The following is an 18,956-nucleotide window of genomic DNA, read 5'->3' on the forward strand; positions in this document are numbered from 1 at the left end:
TGAATTCTTTTTCAGGTAGACTGCTTATTTCCTCTTCATTTATTTGGTCTGTGGGTTTTTTACCTTGCTTCTTCATCTGCTGTGTATTTCTCTGTCTTCTCATTTTGCTTAACTTACTGTGTTTGGGGTATCCTTTTCGCAGGCTGCAGGTTCATAGTTCCCGTTGTTTTTGGTGTCTGCACCCAGTGGGTAAGGTTGGTTCAGTGGGTTGTGTAGGCTTCCTGGTGGAGGGGAGTGTTGCCTGTGTTCTGGTCGATGAGGCTGGATCTTGTCTTTCTGGTGAGCAGGATCGCATCTGGTGGTGTGTTTTTGTGTGTCTGTGACCTTATTATCATTTTAGGCAGCCTCTCTGCTAATGGGTGGGGTTGTGTTCCTGTCTTGCTAGTTGTTTGGCATGGGGTGTCCAGCACTGTAGGTTGCTGGTCGTTGAGTTGATCTGGGTCTTCACATTGAGATGGAGATGTCCGGGACAGCTTTCACCATTTGATATTACATGGGGCCGGGAGTTCTCTGGTGGACCATTGTCCTGAACTCAGCTCTCCCACCTCAGAGGCTCAGGCATGACAGCCGGCCGTAGCACCAAGACCTTGTCAGCCACACAGCTCAGAAGAAAATGGAGAATAAAAAGAAAGAAAGAAAGAAAAATAAAATAAAATACAAGATAGTAAAATAAAATAAGGTAAAAGTTATTGGAGTTAAAAATCAAAAAATATTATTAAAGATAAAAAGATTAAAAGGTAATAGAAGAAAAGAAAAAAGAGAGCAACCAAACCAAAAAACAAATAGACCAATGATAACAAGCACTAAAAACTATATTAAAAAATAAAAAGACAGAACCCTGCGACAAATGTTGAAAGCAAAGCTATATAGACAAAATCACACAAAGAAGCATACATATATACACTCACAAATGGAGAAAAAGGAAAGTAATGTATATATATTTAAAAAAAAACGAAGTGAACAACAAAATCAGTAAACAAATATACCAGTGATAATAAGCTCTAAGTACGAAACTAAGGTAAACATAGAACCAGAAATAAATTAGATGCAGAAAGCAAACCCCAAGTCTACAGTTGTTTCCAAAGTCCACTGCCTCAATTTTGGGATGATTTGTTGTCTGTTCAGGTATTCCACAGATGCAGGGTACATCAGTTTGATTGTGAAGATTTTATCTGCTGCTCCTAAGGCTGCATAGAGAGATTTTCCTTTCTCTTCTTTGTTCACAGAGCTCCTGGGGTTGAGCTTTGGATTTGTCCCCACCTCTGTGTGTAGGTCGCCTGAGAGCTTCTGTTCCCTGCCCACACAGGACAGGGTTAAAGTAGCAGCTGATTAGTGGGCTCTGGCTCACTGAGGCCTTGGGGAGGGAGGGGTACGGAATGCAGGGCGAGCCTGCGGCGGCAGAGGCCAGTGTGATGTTGCAGCAGCCTGAGGCGCACCATGTGTTCTCCCGGGGAAGTTGTCCCTGCATCACAGGACCCTGGCAGTGGTGGGCTGCACAGGCTCCCGGCAGGGGAGGTGTAGACAGTGACCTGTGCTTGCAGACAGACTTTTTAATGGCTGAAGCAGCAGCCTTAGCATCTCATGCCCGTCTCTGCAGTCTGTGGTGATAGCCGCAGCTCACACCCGTCTCTAGCTCCTTTAAGCGGCGCTCTTAATCCTCTCTCCTTGTGCACCAGGAAACAAAGAGGTAAGAAAAAGTCTCTTGCCTCTTCGGCAGCTCCAGACCTTTTCCCGGACTCCCTCCCACTAGCTGTGGCACCCTAGCCGCCTTCAGGCTGTGTTCACCCAGCCAACCCCAGTCCTTTCCCTGGGATCTGAACTCCGAAGCCCGAGCCTCAGCTCCCAGCCCCCCTGTTCCCCAGTGGGTTAGCAGAGAAGCCTCTCAGGCTGGTGAGTGCTGGTTGGCAGTGATCCACTGTGCAGAAATCTCTCCACTTTGCCCTCTGCACTCCTGTTGCTGTGCTCTCCTCCATGGCTCCAAAACTTCTCCCCCCGCCCACCCACCGTCTCCGCCAGTGTGGGGGGGGCTTCCTAGTGTGTGGAAACTTTTCCTCCTTCACAGCTCCCTCCCAGAGGTGCAGGTCCCGTCCCTATTCTTTTGTCTCTGTTTTTTCTTTTGCCCTACCCAGGTACGTGGGGAGTTTCTTGCCTTTTTCGAAGTCTGAGGTCATCTGCCAGCATTCAGTAGGTGTTCTGTAGAAGCTGTTCCACATGTAGATGTATTTTTGTTGTATTTGTGAGGAGGAAGGTGATCTCCACGTTTTACTCTTCTGCCATCTTGAAGCTGAGATCTTTTTAAATCTAAGGGCTTACTGCTATAAATTGCCCTCTTAATGCTGCTTTTGCTGCATCTCTTGTGTTTTGGTATGTTGTGTTTTTGTTTTCATTTCTCTCCAGATGTTTTCTTAATTCTCTTGTGATTTCTTCTTTGACCCCTTGTTTGTTTAAGAATATGTTAACCTCCACTTATTTCTGAATCTCCCTGCTGCCCTACTGTTTTTGATTTCGTTTTTCATTCCATTCTGTTTGGAGAAGATACTTTGTATGATTACAGTCTTCTGAAATTTTAAAGATATGTTTTATGGCCTAGCATGCAGTCTCTTTTGGAGAGTGTTCCTGTTCCGTGTGCATTTGAGAAGAATGTGCATTCTGCTGTTGTTGAATTTATTTTTTTGTATTTACCTGTATTTTTACTAGCTGTTGTTCTTTATTCTTTTGTATAGTTTATGTTTCCTTTTGACATCATTTTCTTGTACCCTGAAGAACTGTCTTTAACCATTTATTGTTGTGAAAGTCCGCTCATAATGAATTCTCTCGCCCTTTTTTGTTTGAAAATTTTTTATTTTTCCTTTACTTTTTGAGGGATATTTCCATTAAATATAGAGTTTTATGTTGATTATTGTTTTGTATCATCACTTTTAAGGAGTCGCTGTCTTTTGGTTCGCTTACTGTCTGGCAAGAAGACTATAGTCATCCTTGTTTTTGTTCTTTTTTAAAAATAAATTTATTTATTTAATTTATTTATTTTTGGCTGCATTGGGTCTTCATTGCTGCGTGACAGCTTTCTGTAGTTGTGGCGAGCGGAGGGTACACTTTGTTGCGGTGCGTGGGCTTCTCACTGCAGTGGCTTCTCTTGTTGTGTATCATGGGCTCTAGGTGCATGGGCTTCAGTAGTTGCAGCATGCGGGCTCAGTAGTTGTGGCTCATGGGCCCTAGAGTGCAGGGTCAGTAGTTGTGGCGCCTGCGCTTAGTTGCTCCACAGCATGTCGGATCTTCCCGGACCAGGGCTCGAACCTGTGTCCGCTGCATTGGCAGGCGGATTCTTAACCACTGTGCCACCAGGGAAGCCCCTTGTTTTTGTTCTTATTTAAGTAATATGTCTTTTTTCTGTGACTGCTTTTAGTATTCTCTTCTTCCTACTCCTGTACTTCTTATTGGTGGCAATTTGATTACAATACTTCCTATTGGTTTGTCTCTGTGTGTGTTTGTGTGTATTTATCTTTTTAGATTTGCTGAGTTACTTGCTTTTGTAGTTTATTGTTTTTATAAAATTTGGAAAATGTTTGGCCAGTTTCTCCCCCACCCCCTTTTTTCTCTTTCTCTCTATTTATATCTGTTTATCTATACCTGTTCTTCATTTCCATATGGGGCTCAGGCTTTTTCTTTTCTCCTTTTTTTCTTTAAACATTTTTTTCTTCAAGTTACCTTTTTTGCTGTACTGTCTAATCTGTTCAGGTTGTATCCAGTGAAAATTTCATTTCAGATACTTTGTTTCATCTGTAAAATTTTTGTTATAGCTCTTTTTTCCTATCCATTTCCATTACATCTCTGAGTACATGGGACCCATTTATATTTGCTTTTTATAAGATTGTTTTTTGTTAATTCCACTGTTTTTGCCATTTATGTGTCTGTTTTAATTGAATAATTTTTCTCCTCTTTGTGAGTCATAGTTCCCAATTTCTCATATATCCGTAATTTTTGATTGAATTCATTTTTTTTCTTTCTTCACAGTCTCCAGTGTTTCGACATTTTCCATCCTTGTGTGCACAGACTCTCTCTCCACACACATAAACAGGTTCGTTGAACCATCTGAAACTAAGTTGCCCACATCATGACCCTTCACCTCTAAATACTTCAGCATATGTCCCTTATGAGGAAGCACATTCTTTTAAGCCCATAATTCCCTTTTCACTCTTAAGAAAATTAAAAATAATTCTTAAATATCATCTAACAGCTGGCCCTTATTGAAGATTCTACAATTCCTAAAAATAGCTTATGTCTTTCTGTGTCTTTAATACTGTAAGAATCACTCCCTTTTCCAGCCATTTTCTGTATGTGATGCATTTGAAAAATACTTTGTTTCAGATTCTTTTAAGAAGTACCTTTTCTGCTCAAGCCAGCCCCAGTCTCTTCCTGTTACAAATCTGGTCTGGTCCACACAGCTCTCTTTCCTGAAGGAGCACATCCACATCACAGGAAGATGACTTTCCCACAAGCTCTGAAAAGAGTAGTGATTACAAGAACGGGCTATGAAGTCAGAAGGTCTGGGTTGGAATTGAGCCTCATCACTAACTAACTGGGTTAGGGCAAATTACTTAACCACTGTGAGGATCAACTTCCCAAACTATTATTATTATTAATTATTTCCCGAAATATTACGTGAAAACACGTAATGGTAATAATAGTCTCTACTGTGTAGAGCTATTGGGAGGATTAAGTGAGTTCATGAGTGTAAAGGGCTTATAATCATTGTCTGGAGACACTGTAAATGCTGTGCAAAGGCTCTCTTTAAAGATGCAATCTCTTCCTGGTAAGTTCTCCCAGTTCCTCCCTCTGTAGGTCATTAGTTTCCTAAGAAAATAGCCCCCAATGGAAGACATTACAGGCATACTTCATTTTATTGTGTTTCACAGATACTGCATTTAAAAAATTTTTTTTACAAATTGAAGGTTTGCGGCAACCTTGCATGGAGCAAGTTTATGGGCACCAATTTTCTTTTTTTTTCTGAATTTTTGAATTTTATTTATTTTTTTAAAGAGCAGGTTCTTATTACTTATTCATTTCATACATGTTAGTGTATATATGTCAATCCCAATCTCCCAATTCATCACACCACCATCCCCCACAGCCGCTTTCCTCCCTTGGTGTCCCTATGTTTGTTCTCTACATCTGTGTCTCAATTTCTGCCCTGCAAACCGGTTCATCTGTACCATTTTTCTAGGTTCCACATATATGTGTTAATATACGATATTTGTTTTTCTCTTTCTGACTTACTTCACTCTGTATGACAGTCTCTAGATCAATCGATGTCTCTACAGGTGACCCAACTTCGTTTCTTTTTATAGCTGAGTAATATTCCATTGTATATATGTACCACATCTTCTTTATCCATTCCTCTGTCGATGGGCATTTAGGTTGCTTCCATGACTGGGCTATTGTAAATAGCGCTGCAGTGAACATTGGGTTGCATGTGTCTTTTTGAATTATGGTTTTCTCAGGGTATATGCCCGGTAGTGCGATTGCTGGGTCATATGCTAATTCTATTTTTAGTTTTTTAAGGAACCTCCATACTGTTCTCCATCGTGGCTGTATCAATTTACATTCCCACCAACAGTGCAGGAGGATCCCCTTTTCTTCACACCCTCTCCAGCATTTGTTGTTTGTAGATTTTCTGATGATGCCCATTTTAACTGGTGTGAGGTGCTGCGTCATTGTAGTTTTGATTTGCATTTCTCTAATAATTAGTGATGTTGAGCAGCTTTTCATGTGCTTCTTGGCCATCTGTATGTCTTCTTTGGAGAAACGTCTATTTAGGTCTTCTGCCCATTTTTGGATTGTGTTGTTTGTTTTTTTAATATTGCGCTTCATGAGCTGTTTATATATTTTGGAGATCAATCCTTTGTCCGTTGCTTCATTTGCAAATATTTTCTCCCATCCTGAGGGTTGCCTTTTGGTCTTGTTTATGGTTTCCTTTGCTGTGCAAAAGCTTTTAAGTTTCATTAGGTCCCATTTGTTTATTTTTGTTTTGATTTCCATTACTCTAGAAGGTGGATCAGAAAAGATCTTGCTGTGATTTATGTCAAATTGCCATAGATTAGTTGACCATAGGTGCGTGGGTTTATCTCTGGGCTTTCTATCCTGTTCCATTGATCTATATTTCTGTTTTTGTCCCAGTACCATATTGTATTGATTACTGTAGCTTTGTAGTATAGTCTGAAGTCAGGGAGTCTGATTCCTCCAGCTTTTTTTTTTTCCATCAAGACTGCTTTGGCTTTTTGGGATCTCTTGTGTCTTCATACACATTTTAAGATTTTTTGTTCTAGTTCTGTAAAAAATGCCACTGGTAATTTGATAGGGATTCCATTGAACGTGTAGATTGCTTTGGGTAGTATAGTCATTTTCACAATATTAATTCTTCCCATCGAATAACTTGGTATATCTCTTCATCTGTTGGTATCATCTTTAATTTCTTTCATCAGTGTCTACAGTTTTCTGCATACAGGTTTTGTGTCTTGCTAGGTAGGTGTATTCCTAGGTATTTTATTCTTTTTGTTGCAATGGTAAATGGGAGTGTTTCCTCAATTTCTCTTTCAGATTTTTCATCATTAGTGTATAGGAATGCAAGAGATTTCTGTGCATTAATTTTGTATCCTGCAACTTTACCAAATTCATTGATTAGCTCTAGCAGTTTTCTGGTAGCATCTTTAGGATTCTCTATGTATAGTATTATGTCATCTGCAAACAGTGACAGTTTTAGTTCTTCTTTTCCAGTTTGTATTCCTTTGATTTCTTTTTCTTCTCTGATTGCCGTGGCTGAGACTTCCAAAACTATGTTCAATAATAGTGGTGAGAGTGGACATCCTTGTCTTCTTTCTGATCTTAGAGGAAATGCTTTCAGTTTTTCACAATTGAGACTGATGTTTGCTGTGGGTTTGTCTTATATGGCCTTCATTATGTTGAGTTAGGTTCCCTCTTTGCCCACTTTCTGGAGAACTTTTATCATAAATGGGTTTTGAATTTTGTTGCAAGCTTTTTCTGTATTTATTGAGATGATCATATGGTTTTTGTTTAATTTGTTAATATGGTGTATCACATTGATTGATTTGCATATATTGATGAATCCTTGCATCCCTGGGATAAATCCCACTTGATCATGGTGTATGATCCTTTTTATGTGTTGTGGGTTTCTGTGTGCTAGTATTTTGTTGGGAATTTTTTCATGTATATTCATTAGTGATATTTGTCGGTAATTTTCTTTTTTTTGTAGTATCTTTGTCTGGTTTTGGTATCAGGGTGATGGTGGCCTCATAGAAGGAGTTTGGGAGTGTTCCTTCCTCTGAAATTTTTTGGAAGAGTTTGAGAAGGATGGGTGTTATCTCTTCTCTAAATGTTTTACAGAATTCACCTGCGAAGCCATCTGGTCCTTGAATTTTGTTTGTTGGAAGATTTTTAATCACAGTTTCAATTTCGTTCCCTGTGATTGGTCTGTTCATATTTTCTTTTTCTTCCTTGTTCAGTCTTGGAAGGATATACTTTTCTAAGAATTTGTTCATTTCTTCCAGGTTGCCATTTTATTGGCATAGCGTTGCTTGTAGTAGTCTTTTAGGATGCTTTGTATTTCTGCGGTGTCTGTTGTAACTTCTCCTTTTTCTTTTCTCATTTTGTTGATTTGAGTCTTCTCCCTCTTTTTCTTGATGATTCTGGCTAATGGTTTATCAATTTTGTTTATCTTCTCAAGGAGCCAGCTTTTAGTGTTATTGATCTTTGCTGTTGTTTTCTTTGTTTCTATTTCAGTTATTTCTGCTCTGATCTTTATGATTTCTTTCCTTCTCTTAACTTTGGGTTTTTTTTTGTTCTTCTATTTCTAGTTGCTTTAGGTGTAAGGTTAGACTATTTATTTGAGATTTTTCTTGTTTGTTGATGTAGGCTTGTATTGCTATACACTTCCCTCTTAGAACTGCTTTTGCTGCATCTCATAAGGAGCCAGCTTTTAGTGTTATTGATCTTTGCTGTTGTTTTCTTTGTTTCTATTTCAGTTATTTCTGCTCTGATCTTTATGATTTCTTTCCTTCTCTTAACTTTGGGTTTTTTTTTGTTCTTCTATTTCTAGTTGCTTTAGGTGTAAGGTTAGACTATTTATTTGAGATTTTTCTTGTTTGTTGATGTAGGCTTGTATTGCTATACACTTCCCTCTTAGAACTGCTTTTGCTGCATCTCATAGGTTTTGGATCATGTGTTACAGTCCCCCACTACTATTGTGTTACTGTCAATTTCCACTTTTATAACTGTTAGCAGTTGGCTTATGTATTGAGGTGCTCCTCTGTTTGGTGCATATATATTTATAATTGTTATATCGTACTCCTGGATGGATCCCTTGATCGTTATGTAGTGTCCTTCCTTGTCTCTTGTAACATTCTTTATTTTAAAGTCTATTTTATCTGATATGAGTATTGCTTCTCCAGCTTTGTTTTGATTTCCATTTGCATGGAATATCTTTTTCCTTCCCCTCACTTTCAGTCTGTATGTGTCCCTAGGTGTGAAGTGGGTCTCTTGTAGATAGCATATAAATGGGTCTTGTTTTTGTATCCATTCAGCAAACCTTTGCCTTTTCGTTGGAGCATTTAATCCATTCACGTTTAAGGTAATTATCGATATGTATGTTCCTATTACCATTTTCTTAATTGTTATGGGTTTGTTTTTATAGGTTCTTTTCTTCTATCGTGTTTCCCACTTAGAGAAGTTCCTTTAGCATGTTTTGTAGAGCTGGTTTTGTGGTGCTGAGTTCTCTTAGCTTTTGCTTGTCTGTAAAGCTTTTGATTTCTCTGTCGAATCTGAATAAGATCCCTGGCAGGTAGGGTAATCTTGGTTGTAGGTTTTTCCCTTTCATCACTTTATATATCTTGTGCCACTTTCTCTGTTTTGTAGAGCTTCTGCTGAGAAATCAGCTGTTAACCTTATGGGTGTTCCCTTGTATGTTATTTGTCATTTTTCCCTTGTTGCTGTCAATAATTTTCCTTTGTTTTTAATTTTTGTCATTGTGTGTAATATGTGTCTTGGCGTGTTCCTCCTTGGGTTTATCCTGCCTGGCATTTCTCTGCGCTTCCTGGCCTTGGGTGGCTATTTCCTTTCCCATGTTAGGGAAGTTTTCGACTATAATCTCTTCAAATATTTTCTCGGGTCCTTTCTCTCTCTCTTCTCCTTCTGGGACCCCTATAATGCGAATGTTGTTGCATTTAATGTTGCCCCAGAGGTCACTTAGGCTGTTTTCATTTCTTTCCATTGTTTTTTCTTTATTCTGTTCCGTGGCAGTGAATTCCACCATTGTCTTCCAAGTCACTTATCCGTTCTTTTGCCTCAGTTGTTCTGCTTTTGATTTCTTCTAGGGTATTTTTCATTTCAGTTTTTGTGTTGTTTATCTCTGTTTGTTTGTTCTTTAATTCTTCTATGTGTTCCTTAATTCCTCTTGTTCGTTGTTAAGCATTTCTTGCATCTTCTCGATCTTTTCCTTCATTCTTTTTCCAAGGTCCTGGATCATCTTCATTATCATTATTCTGAATTGTTTTTCTGAAGGTTTCGTATCTCCACTTCATTTAGTTGTTTTTCTGGGGTTTATCTTGTTCCTTTATCTGGTACATTGCCCTGTGCCTTTTCATCTTGTCTCTCTTTCTGTGAATGTGGTTTTTTCCAGTCTGCGGGTTTTTAGTTCTTCTTGCTTCTTTTGATTGAATTCTTGACATTATAAATTTTTACATTGTTGAGGCTGAATTTTGTTTGTTTAAGGAGTTACAGGCATACTTCAGAGATACTGCGGGTCCAGTTCCAGGCAACTGCAATATTGCAAATATTGCAACAAAGTGAATCACACGAATTTTTTGGTTTTCCAGTGCACAGAAAAGTTGTGTTTAAACTATGCTGTTGTCTATTAAGTGGGCGGTAGTATTGTCTAAAATACAATGTAATATACCTTAATTGAAAAATACTTTATTGCTAAAAATAGCTAACCATCATCTGAGCCTTCAGCAAGATGTAATCTTTTTGCTCCTGGAGGGTCTTGCCCCAATGTTGATGATTCCTCACTAATGAGGGTGATGGTTGCTGAAAGTTGGCATTGCTGTGGCAATTTCTTAAAATAAGACAACAGTGAAGTTTGCCGCATCAGTTACTCTTTCTTTCCCGAACGATTTCTCTGTAGCATGCAATGCTGCTTGATAGCATTTTACCCACAGTATAAGCTCTTTCAAAGTTGGAGTCAGTCCTTTTAAACCCTGCTGTTTCATCAACTAAGTTTATGTCATATTTTACATCCTTTGTTGTAATTTCCACAGTCTTGATAGCATCTTCATCATGAGTAGATTCTATCTCAAGAAACTACTTTCTTTGCCCATCCATGAGGAGCAACTCCTCATCTGCTAACGTTTTATCATGAGATTACAGCAATTCAGTCACATCTTCAGGTTCTACTTTTAATTCTAGTTCTCTTGCTGTTTCTACCACGTCTGCAGTATTTTCCTCCACTGAAGTCTTGAACCCCTCAAAGTCATCCATGAGAATTGGATTCACCTTCTTCCAAACCCTTATTGATGTTGGTATTTTGACCTTTTCCCTTGAATCATGAATGTTCTTATGATTGGTAAATCCTTTCCAGAAGGTTTTCAGTTTACTTTGCCCAGAGCCATCAGAGGAGTCACTATCTATGGCAGCTGTAGCCTTATGAAATAACATTTTTTAAATAATAAGACTTGAATGAAAGTTGAAATTGCTCCTTGATTTGTGGGCTGCAGAATGGACGTTGTGTTAGCAGGCATGAAAACAACATTACTCTCTTTGTACGTCTTCATAAGAGCTCCTGGTGACCAAGTGCATTGTCAATGAGCAGTAATGTTTTGAAAGGAATCTTTTTTTCTGAGCAGCAGTTCTCAACCGTGGGCTTAAAATATTCAGTAAACCATGTTGTAAACAGATGTATTATCATCCAGGCTTTATTATTCCGCTTGTAGAGCACAGGCAGAGTGGATGTAGTATAATTCTTAAGGACCCTAGGATTTTCAGAGTGGTAAATGAGCATTGGCTTCAACTTAAAGTCACCAGCTTCATTAGCCTTTGTCCTGTGAAGCCAGACATTGACTTTTCCTCTCTAGCTATGAAAGTCATAGATGGTATATTCTTCCAATATAAGGCTGTTTCATCTACGTTGAACATCTGTTGTTCAGTGTAGGCACCTTCATTAACTATCTTAGCTGGATCTTCTTCTGTATTACTTGCTGCAGCTTCTACCTGAGCACTTTTCTGCTTCACCTTGCATTTTCACGTTATAGAGATGGTTTCTTTCCTTAAAATCCATGAACCACCCTCTGCTAGCTTCAGGCTTTTCTTTTGCTGCTTCCTTACCTTTTTCTGTCTTTATAGCATTGAAGAGAATTAGGGCTTTGATCAGGATTAAGCTTTGGTTTAAGGTAATGTTGTGGCTGGTTTGATCTATTGAGACCACCAAAACTTTCTATCAGCAGTAAGGCTGTTTTGCTTTCTTATCATTTGTGTGTTCACTGGAGTAGCACCTTTACTTTTCTTCAAGAACTTTTCCTTAGCATTCACAAGTGTAACTGTTTAGCACAGGAGGCCTGGCTTATGGCCTTTCTCAGCTTTCGACATGCCTTCTTCACTAAGCTTAACCATTTCTAGCTTTTGATTTAAAGTGAGAGATATGTGACTCTTTTTTTCACTTGAACACTTAGAGTTGTTGTAGCGTTATTCATTGGCCTAATTTCAATATTGTTTTGTCTCAGGGAATAGGGAGGCCTGAGGAAAGGGAGAGAGATGGGGAATGGCCAATTGGTAGAGCAGTCAAAACCGTAAACATTTATTAAGTTCATTGTCTTATATGGGTGTGGTTCATGGCACCCCAAAACACATTACAATGGTAACATCAAAGATCATTGATTACATATTACCATAAAAACATAATAATAATGAAAAAGTTTGAAATATTGTGAGAATTACCAAAATGTGACACAGACAAACACAGACATTGCCAACTCAGATCTCTGCTAGTATTCATATATACAGTTGGTTGCTGGAAATCTACATTTGGAAGAGAGGAGTTAAACCCATCTTATTTCCCTCCAAACTTTTTTCTGGTGTTCTTTAGCTTAGTAAATAATATTACCATCTAGTCATCAGCTTAAGCCAAAGGCTTATTAAGAGACATGCTCAACTCCTCTCTTTGTCACATCACCCCATATTTAATCAAAACCACTTTCTGTTGACTGTGCCTCTTTAATATCTTGATTAGCTTATCCTCTCTCCATTCTTACTGCCACTACTATATTCTTTGCATCCATATTTTGAATAATCCCCTACTGGTTTCCCTTCTCTACTGTTGCTTACTGCATGTCCTTCCTCTGGATTACAGGGGAAGTGATCTTTTTAAAATAGAGCTCCTTAACATGGTTTACAAGACTCTTTTTTTTTTTTTTTTTTTTTTTTTTTTTTTTTTTTTTTTTTTTTTTTTGTGGTATGCGGGCCTCCCTCTGCCGTGGCCTCTCCCGTTGCGGAGCACAGGCTCCAGACGCGCAGGCCCCGCGGCCATGGCTCGCGGGCGCAGCCGCTCCGCGGCATGTGGGATCCTCCCACACCGGGGCGCGAACCCGGTTCCCCTGCACCGGCAGGCGGACGCGCAACCCCTGCGCCACCAGGGAAGCCCTACAAGACTCTTTTTAACCTGACCCTTTTTAATACATCCTGGCCACTTTTACTTTATTCTTTCTGAATTATTTTTGGTCCTTTATACATGATACTTTATTCATACCGAATTATTTTTGATCTTTCAGACATACCATGTATAATGCCTCTCATTTCTTGCTTCTAGATATTTCTGCACACGCCATACTATGGATAACTTTTAAAAAAGCAAAAACAAAATAAAAAGACATTTCTCTCTGGCAAATAGTCAAGTAGACCATAAAACTAAAAACTCATAAGTGAAGTCAATACAAGTGAAAATATTTGCAACCTAAACAAAGGCCAGTTTCCCTTGTATACAGATAAGAAAAGGACCAAAAACCCAGGAGAAAAATGAGCGAAGAACATGAATAGATGATTTGTTTCATATTATATTAAAAGATGTTCAACTTCACTCATAGTAAGAGAAATGCAAAATAAGTCTTCTCTGAGATACAAGTTTTCACCTAATGTATTGGCTGAAATATTTGGTTCAATACTATGTAGGTGGAATTGTGGGAAAAGACGCTCTCTCATATATTACTGGTAGGAGATTAAATTCGTATAAGCCCCCTGGTGGGCGGTTTGTTAGTATCTATTAATATACATATATATTAATATCACATACAATTATAGTAGATAAAATATACCATAATATAATCAACAATTTTAATAATTACTATATAGTTATTATAATAGTGATCTTATGTTATTAAATTTATATTATGACATGTGGTTATACTTATAGTATATGTGCTTATTTATCAATATATATACTTCTTTATTTGTGTGTGTTTATATATTCCCTTGACCTCACAGTTTCGCTTCTGGGAATTTATCTTAAAAATATACTAGCACATGTGTGAGTTGACTTATGTATAAGCTGATTTATTGCCGTGTTGTTTATATTAGCAAAAGGGAACCTAGATATCTATAAGTAAAGGATCGGTGAGTAAGAGATACTACATCTTTGCAACAGAATAGGATGTAGATGTAAAAAAGAAAAGAATGAGGATACTTTCTATGTATTTATGTTGTAGAGATCTCCAACATGGATTTTATGTTGTCAAGTAAAAACATCAAAGTATGTAACAGTGTGGATAAAAAGATTGTGTATAAAATGCTATATTGTGTGTTAGAAAGGGGGAGAAATAAAAATATATATTCATATTTGTAGAAAGGTTTCACAAGAAGCTAATAAAAGTGCTTATTCTTTGAGGTGTTTCTGGGAAGATTAAGAACAGGGGTTGGAAGGAGACTATATACTGTATACTTTTTTGTATTGATTGATTTTTGAACTATTTGAGTATATTGCCTCTTAAAAATAAAATTAAAAAATTTATGAAAGATCTTAAGGAAAATATTTTTTCTGTTCTTTATCTCATCAGTAAGCTAAAAAAGCTGAGTGAAGACAGTTTGACTAAGCAGCCTGAAGAAGTTTTTGATGTACTAGAGAAACTGGGAGAAGGGTAAGTACAAAAACGTGAAAGCAGCATTTAGATAATGACAGAACAGTTATAAAATACTGTGTAAGATTAGCCTTTCACTAGAGTATATTTGATTGAATTGAGTAGTAAGAGAAGAGAGGGAATGTACCTGAACATAGTGAAGGGCCATATGTGACAAGCCCAAGCTAACATCATACTCCATAGTGAAAAGCTGAAAGTACAGGAGAACTTCCAGGATAATAAAAGGCACAAAACACAATTAAAACAGCTTAGATCAGCAAGAATAGGGAAAAAGAAATAGAGAAATCAAAAATATAAAGTAGTAAGCTAAATGTAAGTTGGAAGGAATAAAGTGAAATACATTTTTCACTGAATGTCAGTTCTCTCATAGACAAATTATTAGGGCTAATTAAAATGCAAAACCGAGCTATATGCTGTTTATAAGATGCCCGTGTAATACAAAGGGTAGATATATAGTAGTATTTCCTATTAGAGATATCAGATAAGAAAGAACTAATCACACCAAAAAACAAAAAAGAAAGCAGAGTGGCAATATTTATATCAGGTAAATTAAAGTTAAAAGATCTTAAGTGAGTAAAGAGGGGTTACTATTCAAGTGAAGAATAAAGAGGGATATTAGATAATGATATAAAAGATAGCTTATAATGAAACATATATGTGTCAGTCACTGTGACAATTAAATATCTGAAGGAAAGCTATTAGGGGAATCTAATAAAAATATATTCATGTGAGCAATTTTAATATATCTTTTTCTGAATTGGACAGAATAAGGAAAAAAGAGAAAGGACATAAAGGGATTAAGTATTATAATCAACAAACTTGACACACCATATATATGGTATGTATTTATACTTACATTGATATAACTATTCTTGCCTCCCCCCCACCCCCAGTTTTTGGTATATTCATGGACCACTGATTAAAAAAAACTAACAAAAAAATCCCAACAAATTCTAAAAAAAGGGATTTTGCAGGTTACATTTCTAATTATAGTCTACTAAAATTAGAACTAAATAATTACAATATGATAAAACCCACACTTATTGGAAATTAGGAAAGATAATCTGAGGTAACCTATGAAGAGGAAATTGCAAATTATCTAGAAAACAATGAAATAGAGAACAAATCATACTAATATTTATGGAATCCAGCAAAGCTGTAATTAGGTGACCGTATTTAGTTTTAAATTTCTTTACTACTAAAGAAGAAAGACCAAAAAGTAAGGAAGGAAGGAAGGAAGGAAGTAAATAAATAAATAAAATAACTTAGTGCTTATTTAAAGAACTGAGAAAAATAATAAAATGTACCAGAAGAAACTAGAAATAGAGAATTCATGAACTAAAAAGCTGACATTAATGAAATAGAAAGTAAAAAAATTAGAAATAATATATGTATATAAAAGATACTTCTTTGAACAGATGATTAAAATAGTTAAACCTAGTTCTGACTTCGACTAAAGAAAAAAGAGCAAAATTAATTGAAGATTTGGAATAAGAAAGAAGATACAAGCAATGATAAAGAAACGATTTGAAAAATTAAAAGACTACTAAATGCTGCTCTATGAAAACTCATTTGAAAATCTAGAAGTAGATGATTCCATAACAAAATATGAATTGTGTGAATTGACTCCCAAAGAAGTTTAAACTTAGATATATCAATTACCGTAGAAAAGATGGAAAGGCAGTTAAATATCTATCTATTAAATAAAAAGATACCAGCTTATGATATATGTACACATGTAGCTGATTCACTTTGTTATACAGCAGAAACTAACACATCATTGTAAAGCAATTACACTCCAATAAAGATGTTTTAAAGAAAAAAAAAAAAAAAGATACCAGCTCATAGCAGCAGTATTCACAATAGCCAAATGTGGGGATGTCCATCAGTTGAGGAATGGATAAACAAAATGTGATATATCTCTACAATGGAATATTATATGGCTATTAAAAAGAATGAAGTACTGATGCATACCTCAGTATGGATGAACCTTGAAACATATATTCAGTGAAAGAAACCAGATACAAAAAGTCACATATGATTCCATTTATATGAGGTATCCAGAATAGACAAATCCATAGAGACAGAAAGCAGAATCCAAATGATTTGGAACTAGATAGAGGTGGTAAGGATTACACAACATTGTGAATGCAATAAATACCGTTGAATTGTACACTTTAGAATGTTTCAAATGGTGAATTTTATGCTATGTTCATTTTACTAAAAAAAAAAAAAAAAAAGTACCAGCTAAGGTTTATCCAGTCATTAAGGGACAAAGAACTGCAGTTATTTTTATGAAGCCAGCATAACTTTAATCAAAATCTAGATGTATGAAAAAAGAAAACTGTAGTTCAGCCTTACTTTGCTACCCATTATGATTACCATGTCTACCTTGTCTCAGATGGAAAGACATTGCCCCTTCACTTCTTAATGGATCCCAACATCCGTTAAATGTAGGGACTTATCTCAGTGTTGGCATCTCTGTTACCTCTGACCTGCACTATACAGCTTTCAGTGACACCAGTAAAGGTAGTAAGTATCCTCTGGACTCTCTCAGTGAGCATACTTAGAGGGTGGGCCAGCAGGTCACATTGTGAGATATCTATTCTAGTATTCCATCTACTTGAGCCTTTGATCTCCTTCCTCTGATGTATAATGAGGATCCCTGGCATCTCACTTAATGTGGGCCATTGTTGAGTCTGGGTTTTAATTAACTAGCTGAGCAGACTGTTAGGAACACTCTCAACTGTTTGTTAGAAGTAAATTCCTTTCTCCCTGGAAATCTTAGAATTCCTTCCCACACATATTCTTTAGGGTTCTGCTAATAAAAACTGACAAAATCATACACCTCTTTTGGTGTGACTAGTAGGTACTCTTGGGTCAGATTTTATATTCATTCCTCTGGTGTCTGTGGGAATCTGAGTGTAATTATAGATCTGGAACAATGAGAGGTGGTGGTGATGTAGTCTGGGAAAGGATCTGCATTTCCCTGAAAGGCAATTCCCTCAAGTAAGGTCTTATAGAGTCTTCAGGCATCATGAGGTTAATTTTCTCAGACTAGGGGATAGGGTTGCTTTTGCTGACAAGGGAGACTTGGTAGGGGTTAGGGTTTCAGGTATTCAGATTAATAACAATCTACGTTAACATCCCAATACCAATTCTCTGGGTACCTCTCTTTACAGTTAAAAACCTAACTTTAGCATAGTAGTCCTGGTGATGTTGTGAATTCAGTTTGCAATGTAATTCAGCTTCCAGCAAGATTAGACTTTGAGTTTGGGTTTTAGAAGTCTCAGTCCTGGGCATATAAGAATTACGACTTTCTTTTGGGACATTCAGAAGTTTTCTGGGTCTCTCAGTCTTGGGCTGGCAATTTAAGCCCTGAGCTTGTTATAGTTGTTTTATGACTTTCCAGTGTAGGCAGGAGCAGCCATTCCATTCTGCAGTCTTTGTACCCTTATTTTCACTGTGACATTCAATTGATACAGGTATTTGGTCTTCTGAAGCTTTTCCTAGACTCCAGGCAGCTAAGGATAATAATTTAAATAATTGTTTTGCCCCTAAATACCATAGGCTATCAATGTTCTGTTTGTCACTTGTTTTGAAGCCATCACTTATTCAAATCTAAGAAAAAACTAATCCAAGATTCCCATCTTTAAGATTCCTTCCCTTAGAACCAGTTCCTTCCCCAAAACTATTGGTAGCAGGACATGGTTAGGAAAAGAAAGGCTACTCTGTGTACTCTGGGTTTAAAGAGTTTATTATGAAATTTGGGGCTCAAATGACTTGTGGAAGGGCCAGGGATGCAAAGGTTATGGACTTTGTCACTGAAGGTCAGAGAAGCCCGTGCTGAAGATCTCAGCCTGGAGTACTGAAGTGGTGTTTCTTAGAAGCTCACTTGGGATCTGCTGGAATCCTTAAGAATCTTTGAGAAGCTCCCACCAACTATCTTAGTCTGCAGCAGCAGCATCTTGATTATCAAAAAGCTCAGCAAGAAGCCACTGTGTATCTTATATCTGCTAATGCATCTGCTACAGCTAAATTTGGAGAATGATGGTTTCTCCTCAACTTTTTGCCATTCGGATTTCATGCATTGTCAAACTCTTAACAGGGATCTATTCAGGGAAGGGAAATTGGGAAATGTGGTTCCCAGTTTTCCTCCTTTGTAGTGACAAGAAGACCTTAGAAGGGACTGATGGCGTTGCTTAACTGACAATAGGTAATCTAGCACTGATTCTAGATTAGCTTTTGAGGGAAAAAAAAATATATGTATACACACACACACACACACACACACACACACAGATATGGCTTCTAAGGGGAGATGCAGATTTCCCCTGCTATCTGAAAGTAGAGCGTTCCTATGAAACCTTTTGTAAATTGAAATGTTGTAAAGCAAACAAGCAGTTACCGTATGACACGTCTTGCTAATGGATACACAGAATAAATTGAGATAAAGCACAGATGCTCACAGACACAGTTCAAAGCTATGACAGTGTGATGCTGAGATGCTGAGTGTAGTTTCCAGGGAATGAGCTTGGCGGTGCCACTCTTGCTGCTCATGGTACTTTCTCCCTCTATAATGGCTCCTGCAAAAACAAATGTTGAATGCTGTTTTTGCTTTTCACCTTTTTTTGTAGAAGGGTAAATCTTCAAATTTCTTCTGGTTAGCGAAACAGGTACAAATCCAGGTGTTCTGTAAAAGCGAAGGGGCGTAAGGTGAACTTTTGAAAAGTGGGGTTTACCTGTGTGTGTGTGTGTGTGTGTGTGTGT

The 18,956-nt window shown here is 37.4% G+C and overlaps 1 protein-coding gene across 5 annotated transcripts in view; it reads left to right on the top strand.

Annotated features, from left to right (window-relative positions):
* The window catches only part of STK3 (serine/threonine kinase 3), a 340,768-nt gene that overhangs the window by 46,944 nt on the left and 274,868 nt on the right, over positions 1-18,956 (top strand). For all 5 annotated transcript variants that reach the window (XM_024115876.3, XM_028500780.2, XM_028500781.2 and 2 more), the window contains exon 2: positions 14,106-14,186. In XM_024115876.3, coding sequence (XP_023971644.1) covers positions 14,106-14,186 — 81 coding nt within the window. The remainder of the gene's footprint in view (positions 1-14,105; positions 14,187-18,956) is intronic.

This window comes from Physeter macrocephalus, chromosome 15 (genome assembly GCF_002837175.3).
Source record: "Physeter macrocephalus isolate SW-GA chromosome 15, ASM283717v5, whole genome shotgun sequence".
Taxonomy (NCBI): domain Eukaryota; kingdom Metazoa; phylum Chordata; class Mammalia; order Artiodactyla; family Physeteridae; genus Physeter; species Physeter macrocephalus.